We start from the raw sequence: 14488 nt of genomic DNA, 5'->3' as shown, positions 1-14488 counted from the left end.
TTTTTGATATCAAGCTCTCTCTTACACATGTATGCGTGTCTCTGGATTTGTTTCTTTAGTTAACCCGGTCTAACACAATCTCACTGAGGATTTTCCTCCGTTTTGCTGCCCCTCTAATTCACTAAGGCTGGTGTCCTTCTCCAAGGACTGGCCTCTCCTGACATCATGTCCAAAGTATGGGAGCCACAGTCTTGCCTTCCTTGCCTCTAAGGAGCATTTCGGTTATACTTCTGCCAAGATAAATTTGCTAATTATTTTGGCAGTCCCTGGTACTTTTAGTATTCTTTGTCAGCGCCATAACGAATTCACATGCATAGAGTCTTCTTCTGTCTTCTTTATTCAATGTCCACCTTTCACATCCATATGAGTCCATTGAAAATACCATGGCTTGGGACACACCTTAGTCCTCAAAGTAACATCCTTGCTTTTTAACACGTTAAAAGGTCTTGTACAGCAGATTTACCGGGTCCAATATATTGTTTGATCTCTTGACTGCTGCTTCCAAGAAAATTGATTGTGGATCCAACCTAGTAATTCCCCACGGCAGGACCTGACATAATTGGATCTTTTGTGAGCAGCTAATCAGTTATACAAATATGAGGTTGGAGGGCAGCCCCTTTATTCAAGTCACAGCCTTGATACAACTGAGAGGAGGTTTCCTGAGTGGGGTGGTCTTCTTCCTAGATAAATTGATGCTGTAGGCAAGCTTGCTCGGTTTTAGCCGGGTCTGGATCCTGCATCTTGATCATCAACCTCTGGTTCTTTGGACTTGAGCTAACAGCCTGACATAGTGCCTGCTGAACTCTGGATCCAGCAGTAGCCTGCCATCTGATCTGTTGACCTCGGATTCATTCTTCTCTCCAATCACAAGCCTGATACACTGACGTGATAGTCATCCGTGCCTGCAGCCTGCAACTAGCTTGGGTTATTTGTGATGATCTTGGGCTCCTCAGCCATGATGCTACGCGAGTCGGGAGAAGCCTCCAGCTTAACACCTGACCCACAGAACTTAGACCGGACGTATTTAGTTCTACAGCTGTGTGAGCCACTTTTTAAACTAAAATTTCTCCTTAAATATACAGATGACAGCAGCACTGATTTTGCTTCTCTCGAGAACCCAGGCTAGAGAACACACACAGTTCTGTAAATTGTCTTCTACACATTCCAGTTTTGACATCCTTAAGGCCCACAAATCATGTTCCTTTTAACTGGTGTTTGAGTTTGGGTAACAAATGGGAGTCCTGCAAGACCAGGGCTGTAGGCTGGATGCAGCAAGGTTTCCCAGTGACATTCTCATAGGAAAACCCTTGCGACTTTTGAAGAAAGAACAAGAGCACTGTGGACATGATAGGGGGGAAAAATCATTGTTGCAACTTCCCTGGCCTTTTTCTCACCAATGCTGTGTTCTGTTTTCTTTTGACTTCTTCCTCATAAGGCACCACGATCATCCTGCTCGGTGACCATACAGTCACAAGGATACTAATATGCCCAAACTCTAGCACAAGGAAGAAAGAAAGGGCAGAGATTAAGTATTGTGAGAGCAGAGTGGAAGAATGAAGAATATATGACTGGTAAGATCCAGGAAGGCTTCATGGAAGTGGTGGCACTTGGAATAGGATTATAATAGCAGTGACTCACGATGTTTATTTAATGGTTACCACATGCCAGGGACTGTGTGAAAGGCTTTACATTCTGGTAGCAAATGTACGTGTTTCATCAAGATTCTGTAGATGCCGTTACTCGTGTGATGGGCATACCTGCCATCTGCTATGCTTACTGGTACTCAGGCTCCCACTTTCCAGTGGTAGCTATGCCCCCACCCAAAGCCCATAGCCAATGACAGGTGCAAAAGCCCTGCCCCCTTATCTGAAGGTGGGGCTGACCCTCAAGAGGAGTTGAAACTCCAGAGCTCCTGGAGGGATCCAGCTGAGGTGGGACATCACTGAAAGCCACATTCTTACTTAACTTCTTAAGGAGGCCTGGTGGTGCCGTGGTTAAGTGTTGGACTGCTAGCAGAAGTTTCAGTAGTTTGAACCCACCTTGGGCCTCCACAGGAGAACAGACCAGGCATACTTCTCCTCTAATGGAGCAATTCTGCTCTGACACAAGGCGGGGGCGGGTCTTTATGATCTGAAACGGACACAAGGACACACAGCCAGCACACTAACCTCCTCTGCCTCGCCCTTTCCTCCTGAGGTCACTTCCTCAGTAAATCGCTTGCGTGAGCATTCCCATCTGAAGCTCTGCTTCCAAGGAACGTGGGGGTGCATGATCTTCGAGTACATTGTGCATTTAGCTCCTGTTTTAGGTGATAACTCATCCTGTCTGAGGGCAGAGGTGTGCCGTTTCCTTCTTTCTGTCCCCTCTCATATCCACCTCGGGGCTCAGCACTTGGTAGGGTTTGTTAACGTCTAAGGATAAAGTCATTCGAACTGATTTCTTCTTCTTCTTCTTCTACTGCTGCTGCTGCTGCTGCTGCTGCTACTTACTACTACTACTACTACTACTACTACTACTACTACTACTACTACTACTACTACTACTACTACTACTTCTCCTTCTCCTTCATAGACTACTGCCAAATGCTATGTATTTTGTCAACTGGGTTAAATAAGAGAACTGATCCTTCATTTATCAGGTTTTCCATCACCATGTTGCGTTCCTCCCTGGAATTGTTAACAGAGGCTTCCCATTCAATAAGGACAAGTAAGCCCACCTGAGACCTGGTACTTAATCTTACCTGACAGGGTGTTCGGCAGCAGAGCATAAAACCTGCCAACTTTTTTCCTGCTGCTAAACATTGACAGTGACCTCTGGGGAGCCCTCCCCTGCCCTGGAATCCATCCCTTTGCTAGAAATGGCCCTTTCCCTCTTAGGAGGCAGATCCCTTTCCCCTGAGCCCCTGGAATGTTCCATTATGATGTCATTTTGCTTGCCAAGGCTCTGGTACAACGGTACCCTGCAAGCACTGCTCACAGACCTCTTACCTGTGAATGTCACAGCCCTTCCCCTTCCTGGTAAACAGCAAGTATTTGATCAGGGAGACTTGTACAGCCATCTGGACACCCCGGGCACCTCCCTGGAAAGGAGAGGAAGAACCTTGAGGTGTGTGAAGGTGGGGAGCTGGGGTTTACAATTGCGGTGGAGTCGTCTGGGGCTGCTGTTCACAAAACAGAACGCTGGCGATCTTTTCCCACCTGGAGTCTCCCGAACCAAGCCAAGCAGGTCGGCATGGCGTGCATGTGTGCTATCTCTTCCTTCTGGCCAGGGCCAAGTTAGAATCCACCGTGACTAGTTTGGGCTTATTTGTTTGCTTTTGCAGAGCTCAGTTGATGGAGATCACACAACCTTGACCTTCCCTAGTCTACCTGCAGGAGCCCCGGTGTGGCACATCAAAGTGCTCAGTTTTGAACTGTGGTAGTTACATAATCTGGTGTCAATTTCAGACTTAAGAGTGAAGGGGTGGAGTTTAGCCTGTTAATCAGGTCACAGCTTGATGAAGCTGCATGATTTGGACGCACTAAGGAGATAAACAGCTCTCTGGAGGTGGGATACTGAGACACTCCCTGTGAGACATGCTTGTTGATAAGACACATGGAGCTACTCTAGAGCCCTGGAGCTGGAGGAGCCACATGGAGATCTCTGCCAGTGCTGAGATGCCTCTACCGCCTGATCCACAAGACGTCCCACCCCCTGGCCTGTGATCTCCCTGCATTTGGCATCATTGCATGCATTTTGTGAGTCTGAAGAGGACTTTCTAGATTGGTATCAGACATATGGGCTAATATCAGAATTATGGACTTGATCTGGACTAGGCTGGGGTGTTTTCTCAATATTCAACTGCTCGTGTATGTAAAGCTTTTTCTTACACACATTTGAGTGCCCTGTATTTGTTTCTCTAGTCCACCCAGACGAACTCACTAACCAAAAGCACCATCGTTCGAACCCCCCAGTGACTGTGGGAAAAATGATTGGCAGGACGCTTCTGGAATGATTCAGAACCAAAACCAAATCCACTGCCATCAAGTGAGTTCTGACTCATAGCAACCCTCTACAGCAGTGGTTCTCAACCTTCCTAATGCCGCAGCTCTTTAATACAGTTCCTCATGTGGTGGTGACCCGCCATCCATAAAATTATTTTCGTTGCTACTTCATCACTGTCATTTTGCTATTGTTATGAATTGGGTGACCCCTGTGGACAGATCATTTGACCCCCAAAGGGGCCATGGCCCACAGGTTGAGAACCACTGCTATGTAGGTTTTCCGAGGCTGTAAATCTTTATAAGAGCAGGTGGAGCCATCTTTCTCGCGATGAGTGGCTGGGGATTTGAACCATGCACCTTGCAGCGATCAGTCCAGCCCTGACTGGACAGCACTGTCCAGGGCTCCTTCCAGAGCAGATTAACCCCTAGGAGTCGCTTTTATTTTGTCACATAGAATTGCCATGCGTTGGGATCCATTTGATGACCCACAGCAGTAACGTCCCACCTGAAGGCTACCTGGGCTGTGAACACATTGAGTGAGTGGCTGCTACCCCAAAGGTAGGAGGGTTAATCCCGCTCAGTGGCACCTCAGAAGAAAGGCCTGGAAATCCACTTCTAACAATCAGTCATTGAAGACCCACCAATGGGCCACTTCTACTCCGTGATTCAGAATCAGCTTGGCAGCCACGGACAAATCCCGCCGCCACTCACCCCTACTTTACAGCAAACGTTTCCATCGTAGGAGGTAGGGGAGGAACCAAGGTGGCCCAGGGCTGGGCTGCTGGCAAACGTTGGCACTCTGAACACACCAGCTGTTCCCCGGGAGAAAGACGTGGCAGTCTGCTTCCTAAACATTATCGTCGTGGAAGCACATGGGGCAGGTCTATTCTGTTCTCCAGAGTCAATATTAATAGGCATCAACTTTATGGTAACGTGTTTGGCTTTTTGGTGTTAGACAGCAGTTCTCAACCTGTGGGCCGGGACCCCGTTGGGGGTTGAATGACCCTTTCACAGGGGTTGCTGGATTCATAACAGTAGCAAAATGACAGTGATGAAGTAGCAACGAAAATAATTTTATGGTTGGGGGGTGGGGGTCACCATAGCATGAGGAACTATATTAAAGGGCCGCGGCATTAGGAAGGTTAAGAACCACTAGTCTAAGAGGAAAAGAGATAGTCATTGAATTATTTTATTTTAAATAAACCAGGAAAATTTGTCCAACTCTCACCCTGCCTTCTAAATCATTAGCAGTCCTTAAAATTTGGAGGGAAGAGACAAGAAAATTAGAATTCGAAGGGAAAGAATGGGAGTTTGAGACTTATTCCAACTCAGCAAAGATGCTATCATCTCACTCTGTTAGAATTTAAGGTTCATTTTTCATTGCTGATATTCCTTAATATGTGATGATATGAAAACATGCACCTGTATGGATGAAGCATGCAAGGAACGTGGGGGTAGGAGTTTTAGAAATGATCAAATGGGCCATTACCTTTCCCACTTCCAAAGCAAAAGCCAGGTCAGAAAAAGGTTCGCGGAAACGGAAACAGGCCTTTTTCCAATCAGCACTGAAGACATGGACAGGGTTTCCAAAGAGGCTCTGGCACAGCTTCTGAAATGACGGAAAGTGAGCGGTCCGACCAAAGAGAACTTCTCTCAGACACACTCCACACCAGACCTTTGCACAATCCTTTTTGTCTGTTTTGGCAACTCACACATTGTGCAATTCTGCAGTTCAATCACACCCAGGAGGGGTGTACAACCATCACCACCATCAGTTTTAGATCCTTGTTCTCATCGCTATTAGCTCCCCAGTCTCTCCAACCTCCCCTGCCTTACCCCCAAGGAGCCATTAATCCAATCGTGGTCTCTGTAGGTTTCACCTAGCCTGGATTTCATATGCAGAAAAATATTGTTTTGAAAAGCAAGAACAAAAACAACAAATTAAAACAGACTTGAAACATCTCTATAAAACAGAAAGCAGAAGATATTTAAAAACCAAACAAATGTAAAAGATCATAAGGGAAATCAAATTATAAGGGTGCTAAATTTTAACCTAACGGCATCTGCAACAATCCACTTCCCGATGCATCCTGGATGTTAGCCAGGCTAGTCACCTCCCTGGTTCATGGTCAGGTTTAAGTAAAAGGGTGGAACTTGCAGATGACTCTCTGCCCCCTCCCGACATACAGAGTCGTACTTCATTCTCTTCTCGTGTTTTCATTGTGAAAAGTCCTTTGCAAGTGTCATGTCTGATTCATGTACACTGCTTTACTCTCCAGACTCAACATGCCATCCCTACAGAGTATTGCTCCCCAGTTGGCCTTAACCCTTCTGGCTTGCCCTCCATTGCCACTCAACTTCCCTTAACCTCATTAGACTCTGTTGTGGGCTGATGTTTGGCCCCTGATTTCCATAAGGGTGTAACTCCTACCACTTCCATCTGGCTTGACTCAGAGAAGAGGAATGGACAGGATACCTGTGTCTAGCCTGTGTGCAACAGTGCTTTAAGTGATCTTAAACGTGCATGCTGTCTTCTCTTGCTCTAGGATCTTAAAGGGCTTTTCCTGGATACTCTGCAGAATGTTGGAACTGGTGAGGACCTTTAGAGTGTCCCGAAAGACAGAGATAAATTGTTATATGTCTTAAAGGAGTCCATCCATAGGCAAGGCCCTGTGTAGAAGCACCACGTGCACATGCAGAAGATGGAATGTGCAGTGTTTTGTAAGGCAAGGAGAAGCACCATGCGAGCAGGCGGAAGGGGCGCTCACATCTGAGTAAATCCTCAGGGAGACAACGGAGAGGCGGCATTCCAACCACGGTCATGACATGCAGCATTCACTTGAACATGTTCTACGTACTTGAAATAGGAACTAGCCTACTGGTTTTCCGTTCAAGGTGTTGTTGCTGTTAGCGCTCATCAGTGGATTCTGACTCGGGCCAACCTCAGTGTTTGCGGAAAAGAATGGCTCCGGGGTGTCTCCAAGAAAATGGGTCACCAGGCCCCATCTCTGAGGTCTCTCTGGGTGACTTTGAGCACGTGTGTAATAAAAATGAATCGAGCGATTGTAGTCCCTAGGTTCTGCCCACAGGGTACCTTACAGGAACAGGATGGACCTGCCCCTGTGGGTTTCTGAGACTGACACTTTTTACAGGAGTAGAAAGCCTCATCTTTCTCCCTCAGAGCAGCCAGTGGTCTCGAAATGCCAACCTTATGGTGAGCAACGCAATGTATAATCCACTATGCCGCCGGGGTTCCCTGTATAAAAGTCCCTGAGTGGCACAAATAGCTAAGTGCTAGCTGAAAGGTTGGCCAGGCAATGCACCCATCTCAAGCCTACTTGGAAGACTAGCCACCTGGTGGGCAGCTTCCCAAGGGCCCCAGGCTGGGGAAACAGTAGAACCGTTCTACCCTACACACCTGAGGCCATCATAATCAATTTGAGGGCAACTAACAAGTCCCTGTAGCTGCAGTCCCTGGGGTGTGTGTGCATGTGCAAACAGTTAAAATGATTGGCTGCTAACAGAAAGGTTAGAGGTACAAATCTGCCCAGAGGCACCTTGGAAGAAAGATCCGGGAATGCACTTCTGAAAAACCAGCCATTTCCAGGCCTCGTAGAGCACAGCCCACCTCTGACACATGTGGAGTCCCCACGGGTCAGATCTATTCAGTCAGAGCTGACCCTGGTAGTCAGGTCCTCTCTGGTCTGAGCAGCTTCAGCGAAGGTGACCTTGAAGGTTGGAAATACTGCAGTCAGGGCCAGCCCTGCTTTTGTGTTCAAATCCCAGAGGAAGCATTGTGTGAAGGCTTTGTGTAGGGTTCCCAGAGGGATTTCCATCTTCACTCATTCCTCTCAGGAGGGACCTCATGTGAAGTGCACGTAGCGGCTCTTTGTCTAATGATAAGGTTGGTAGTGGGCTATTCCTACAAACGTGCACCCATATAGGTCAGGGTGTCCTCAGACAGGAAGTAGCCTCTTCTGACTCTAGCATGCAAGACCCCAAAGAGAGATCTCTGCCTGAGATTCTAGACCAGTGGTTCTCAACCTTCCTAATGCCATGACCTTTTGATACAGTTCCTCATGTGGTGGTGACCCCAACCATAAAGTTATTTTCATTGCTACTTCATCACTGTCATTTTGCTACGGTTGTGAATTGGGCAACCCCTGTGAAAGTCTTTCGAGCCCCAAAGGGGTTGCAACAGGTTGAGAACGGCTGCGCTCGACAGTCAGTGGGGTTGGATGGATGAGGTAGAAGTGGACAACTTGTCTTGAGATGCCCTGCCTTTCAGTGTGATTTAAAAATCCAACACACGGGAATCCCTGACCCTGGTTGTTACTGCTGCCTCAGCCTGAGCCCTGCCTCAATTCCACGGTTTCCAATCCTGCCCTTTGGATGGTGACAACTGGTCCCTTGGACTTCTGGGAGGCATCTGCCTCCACCCATGGCTTATATGATCCACTAAGGGGTGCTTCCTCTTGCCACCTAGCTGGGTGTCTGCTTCAGCCCTTTATCAGATCCTTGGGCAAACCTTGAATGGAGCAGATAGTCCTGGAACCAGTACTTGTCCTATCCGCTCCGATCCTCAGCTGCCTGTTTCTCTTCAAATCTGCATATTCCCAAGCAAGCATAGAAAATGATTTCCCCTTGCTGTCAGCCCCTCATCTCAGGACTGGGCCTGGCACGGGTCTTCCCAGCTCCGTCCCTGGCAAATGGCATTCCCGGGATCTTCCTTCCCACACCGGGCTGAGTCTTTCCTTAACACAAATACGTCATTTCTCTATGCGCCACACTCGTCTGCCTCTGCTCTGTCCGATCCTACTGACACAGTGAGTTGTTTGACTCTTCCTCCCCTCCCTCAGTTTGAGCTGTCACACTGAGGAAGCAAGTTGGGGAGGGAGGACTGTAACATCCCCAGTGTCCTTGAGAAATACCATAAATAAGTCATTTTAATGATAGTCTCCTCTTACCAATAACAACCGTCTGCGGTCTTATCTTCAACAATACTCTCACGTGACAGCAGATAAGATTCCCCAGCATTGTTGTGTTGGGGAAGATTACGTTTCGTTTCATGTTTAATTGACAAGCTATACTTACCGTGGCCATTGCCGGGGAGATAGGAAAGGCGCCCAATTTTGAAGAGATGATAGAGGGCTTGGGAATAGAACAAAGGCGGTTTGATGACACGTGTCCTTGTCCTCTGGGCTGAGGTATTCTTGTTCCGTCTTCTGCTTCGTCAGCACATACATGGCTGCCTTCGTGGTGCTGTGCAAAATGCTGCCCGGCCCCACAAAGCAAGCAGAGCTGCTGATGGCCATTCTCCCCCTGCGCTCCTTCTCTGGAGTGCTCTCTCCCCTTTAAAAATGTCTAGAAACTTTGATAACTAGCCATTAAGGGCGGAGGGGGTGGGGGCGGTGAAATCCCTGTGTCCGTGTCAAAAGGACCCTCTCATAAATTTTATGTGACTTGGGTCAAAAGCCACTATTGAAACAAAATTAAAGTTATCCAGGCCTTGACTTAAACTCCTGCTGAGAGGAGAACGTAAAAGAACGTAACAAAAACAACATGATATAAACACAGAGCGACTCTTCCCAGGCTACGCGACCTATGTCTCCTTCACTGAACGCTAAACCCAAGCCAGGTGGTCTCTGTTAAATTCTTTCCATTTCTTATTCTCCAGTAAGTGGGTATCGTAATATTTTTCCTAAAAGAAAGACCTCCCCATCTTTTACAAAAACACTCTTACGTTTCTTGACCGAGTCTTAAGGCATTTCAATATAACTTAGTGTCGCCCCACCCCACCCCCCACCCCACCCTCACCCCCTACCCCGCCCCCGCTAGTCTCCTTTACTTAACCTCTGTCCGACTGTCTTGAAATAAATCTGCCCCACTGGTAGCTGAAACATGAAGAAAATTCACTCCTTAGTATTTCTGCATGGCTGGAGGCGAAGATGCTTTCTTATCTCGGAACTACAGCATCCAAATCACAGACTAAGGATGGGGGAAGCCACATTTGGTAAATCGAATAGGAAATCTTTATATTTATGGGAGCGGGTTTCCCACATCTTGTGTTAAGCCTAACTTGCCTTTTTTTTTTCTTTCAAAGATTGTTTTATCTTTTGAATGTTCTCTCTCCCAAATGACAGCTATCTTCATTCAATGCTTCTAAAAGTGAAGGGGAAGCATTATCTCTCGGATTCTGATTTAGACGACAGCTAAGAGAACCTGAGCACAAATACGGCTTTTGATCACAGCCTCCTTAGAGCAAGATGCTCGAGTGTTATGATATCGATAATTTAAGTATTTGATCAGATCATATGCTTGTGCCGGGAAAATCACTCTTAATAGTTTGTGTTATGTTTGTTCAGTATTTGAACTAATAACTCACACGGAGAGTTAAATTGTTCGGCATATTTTAAGATTTTTTTTTTTGACAAATCGGCGTTCAGTCATCTTTTCTTTCTTCTTTAAAAATAGCGATGGGAAAAATCCCCTCCCCTGACGCTGAATAAGGCTATTTTAAAAACCACCTCTCATCAAGGCCGCTGCAACACTTGGGTAATCAGAATCTAGGGCCATTTCACAAGTGTGGGAACTCTAGATCCGAATACAACCCTTTTTTCTAAAATAAAAACCATACTGGGCTCTCAATGATCACAATTAGCTCTTAAAAGTATGCAGACGGTTTTATAAAAAAAGGAAGCCCGAAGAAAGATCTTCAACAGGCTTTCTAGTCATGTCTTCACCCGTGAAAAGCCCGTGCCTAAGTGGCGTGATGTGCATGGACTAAGGGCAGCTTGTGCCGTGAACGCGATTGTTTGAAGAAGCAACTAGAGGAAAACACGTTGGCTTTGAGAAAAGTAATTACCTGAGGAGCTGTATTCCTGGCTCCCAACCTGTAAACGAAAGCGCAAACATCAAGTAAACGACACACTTCATTGACACCTCACTTCCTCAAACCTCACCCCCGCCCCTCTAACGCTACCTTTTCTAGGGAAGTCTCTTTCCACAGAGGAGTTCTGCCTTATAGATATAAGGATAAACCTATCATTGAGACTTTCCACGTAGCAAGCATACACACTGACTACTTAGATACCCTAAATCCCTTTCATTCTACGGAAATGAGAAAACAAGTGCATCCTACCTGTGATAACTAAAGATTTCCCTCCATTTGTCAAGCGATGAAAATTTCCTGGTTATTGCTTCTAAATCCAGCTCTTGGGAGCTTTGTTCCTGGTCCGAGACCTCTGTCTCCATTTGATGAGGAATGGCGTGCAGGAAGAGAGTAGAGTGGGAAAGAGAGAGCTCTGGCTAAGGAGAAGAGAGGTGGCTGGCACCCTTGGCCCGGCGAAGCGTGCCATCCTGACCTCTGACCAGTAAGATCACCCCACCCCACTGCTGCGCTGAGCTCACTGTACGCCCCTGCTATCAGATCACAATTAAACTTTCATTAGAGGTGGAATACTTTGTGTGTTTTTGCTCACTGTATAGACAGCATGAATGTTTAATCCAAGGCACAGATTTATAACAAAAGGATTGCAATTACGTATCTGTATCAAAACCACTGGGATCATTTAATTGATGAAAGATACCAGGCTGATGGAATGTGATAGTTCCTCATTCTGTGAGGTCTCTTTGGAAGTGTTTGTGAAACAGAAATCCATAGCCCCAAGGGTAGAATCTGTCCTGCTGATATCTGTAAACTGTATCCACCTGTGTTAGTCTGGGTAGACTAGGGAAACAAATCCACAGAAACTCATATGTATAAGAGAGAGCTTTATATAAAGGGTAAGTGTACATTAATAAAGCATCCCAACCCAGTGCTGTCCAAGCTCACAAGTCTAACATGAGCCCATATGTCCAACACCAATCTACAAAGTCTTCCTCCATTTCACAAAACAGATGCAATGACGCCGACTGCAGGAGGAAAGCCGAATCAGTGAGCATGTAAGCATCTCAGTGCTGGCAGGGGTCTCCACATGACTGCTCAAGCATCCAGGGCTGCACCAAGGTAGGTCCATGTGGCTTCTCCTTGGGGATGTCTTGCAGGAAGTGAGCCTTGCCAGCTGAAGCAGGGAACTGGCTAAGGCAGCTGCATCCTGTTCTGACCATCACAAAGCAAGAGACCTGAGAACGAGAAAGGCGAGGTTCATCAAGCCATTTATCCCTCCGCCAGTCAGTTAATCCCACAAGTGTTTATCGGCCAGGTTGGCACAATAAACCTTAACTCTCTCACCACCACAGTTGGGAAATATGTAGGGCAAGAAAGCAGCCGATCAAAAGGTGTTTCCTGTAGAACTTAGTGCTTAAAAATCTTGAAGACAAGTGGAAGGGCTCATTTACGTCAAGGGAGAGCAATCTAAAGTTAAGTATTTTCCTACTGGCTGAATGGATTATAATTGCAGGAATTGAGACAATAAAGAATATGAATGCTGTTAATCAAAAATAAATGCTGCTTACCAGTAAACGTCTTCTTGTTCCTGCTGACTTGGTTGAACACCCACCTTGAGCCTGCTCAGTAGGAAGCCACTTTCTCCACGAACATTCCAAATCATGAGTCACAGAATATTGTGGGAGTGCTAAGAGGTCAAGGGAAAGTGTCTTTTGATTTAGTACAATTAGAAGTGGCCAGAGATGAAGGGCTTGGTTACTTATAACATGGCAGAGATCTTACAGCGCCGTCAGTCAGAGGTGGACTTGAGTGTTCCAAATTTGGCTCAGGGACACTCTACCTCTATCCAGTGTCATAAGGTAATTTTTTGGCAGTTGTTTAACCATTTTATGTTTACAGATTCTATTATCTTCCAGCAGATTTAGCAGTTTCTATTATAAACTTAAGGAGCATAAAGCATCATTTATTTCTCATCTTTAACTGTAGATCTTCCTACATAAAAATGGCTTTATTGTTTTAAAGGTAGCCTCCATATCTAATATTTATTGGGCACCCACAGTGTAGGGAAAACAAAGCAAAAACAAAAGAAATGGCAGAGTCTTTCCTCTCAAATAATATAATGGTGAGAAATGTCCTGGGATTTCCAATTTAGAAACCATATTAAAAAATAAATTCTGGCTCTGCCATTTAAATTATTTAACAGCCCAAAGCTGGGAAAGGGGAGCAGCTAAGAAAACAATTTCTCTTAAAAGTCATGATTAAATCTGTGCAGTTTTGCTAAATAACAGATTGGCTAGGTAATGTCCTAATTTAAAGAGACATCTACAAAGGGAGAAGTTTCCATCCTAATGAACAGGCAGCTTACCAAGAAGTCATTTCATCGGTGAGTTTTGAGTGTTTCCTATGTGCCTGGGGAACTTGGAGATGCCACGGGGAACAAGGTATGAGCTCTGCCATTTTCGGTGGAGAAACACAGGCAGACGGCAGGGCAGGTGATTGACGACGGGGGCTGCAGGAGAAGCAGGAGAAAAGCCCTGAAAAGCACGACTCGGACGTGATTTCACTTTTCACTCATTATCTAGTCCGGAGAAGTTATCTACCCTCTCTGTGTCTCAGCTAGGAAATGGGGACAGTCTCTAATCGAATTTCTCATCTCATCTATAAGCATGGTCTAGCATTCCATTTATTTCAACCTTATTCTCTTCTCATGGCTTAGACTTACTCCTAAGAAATGGAACGCTGCAGCAAGTGATACAGCCTTTTCCAAAGACCTAGATCCATATTGGCACATTTGACGATCATCCGTTGTCAGATCCCTCTTACTCCTTTCGTTCCCAGGTTGGAATTCATGACTCCTGGAATGTGTTGGCAGCTGGCCTGTCCGACGTTCTCTTTGGTCATAATATTCTTTGGAGAACAAGAGAATCACCACCAGCACACGGATGGTTTCTATGAGGTCAAGATCGACTCTCCAACTTCTCTCCCAACTCCAACGCCAGCCACCCTCCCCACAGCACTCCGTACTTCTCTGCTGGGTTTATCAAGCTGCTGACTTTGATAATTCACTGTAGTAGTCACAAAGAACTCACAGGTATGCAGTTTAGTAGGGAAGTAACAGCCTACAACAGGGGCAGGATCAATTTGGAAGTAATAGGAATAATGCTGGAGATACGCGGGAGTATAAAAAGAAAAAAAAGGAAAAAAGCTCTGCTGGGCAGAGCTTTCATAGTAAGCATTCCCTCCCCCCTGCTAGGTGAGCATTGAGCAACTTGCTCTGAGTTAGTGCACCCAGTGGCGCCACCTGCGTAGGTTCTCTCTGGTCACAGCGAATTTTTTGTAAAAGCAGTTTCAGCAGTTGTGTCGGGAAGGTGAGTATCATAAAATGCCGATTTAATAGAACAAAGTATTCTTGCGTTGAGGGAGTACTTGAGTGGAGGCACAATGTTCTTCTGCTACCTTAATACTAAACCTATAAATATGGGTACATAGATCTATTTCCCCATCCTCATATATAAATATATTTGCATATGTACATGTCTTTATCTAGGCCTCTATAAATGCCCTTTGCCTCCCAGCTCTTTCCTCTATTTCCCTTGACTTTCCTCCTTTCCCACTA

At 46.0% G+C, this 14488-nt stretch overlaps 1 protein-coding gene across 1 annotated transcript in view; it reads right to left on the bottom strand.

Moving 5' to 3' along the window:
• MINDY4B (MINDY family member 4B) overlaps positions 1 to 11237 on the bottom strand; it is a 40470-nt gene extending 29233 nt beyond the window's left edge. The window contains exons 1-5 of the mRNA XM_030886974.1: positions 11125 to 11237; positions 10849 to 10876; positions 9078 to 9245; positions 5473 to 5592; positions 2988 to 3079 (exon numbers count right to left, since the gene is read on the bottom strand). Coding sequence (XP_030742834.1) covers positions 2988 to 3079; positions 5473 to 5592; positions 9078 to 9245; positions 10849 to 10876; positions 11125 to 11237 — 521 coding nt within the window. The remainder of the gene's footprint in view (positions 1 to 2987; positions 3080 to 5472; positions 5593 to 9077; positions 9246 to 10848; positions 10877 to 11124) is intronic.
• Between the last annotated feature and the right edge of the window lie 3251 nt (positions 11238 to 14488).

The sequence above is a fragment of the Echinops telfairi genome, unplaced genomic scaffold (genome assembly GCF_000313985.2).
Source record: "Echinops telfairi isolate 266 unplaced genomic scaffold, ASM31398v2 ScPeMD7_4225;HRSCAF=4972, whole genome shotgun sequence".
NCBI lineage: Eukaryota > Metazoa > Chordata > Mammalia > Afrosoricida > Tenrecidae > Echinops > Echinops telfairi.
This window is presented reverse-complemented; position numbering and strand designations above follow the sequence as displayed.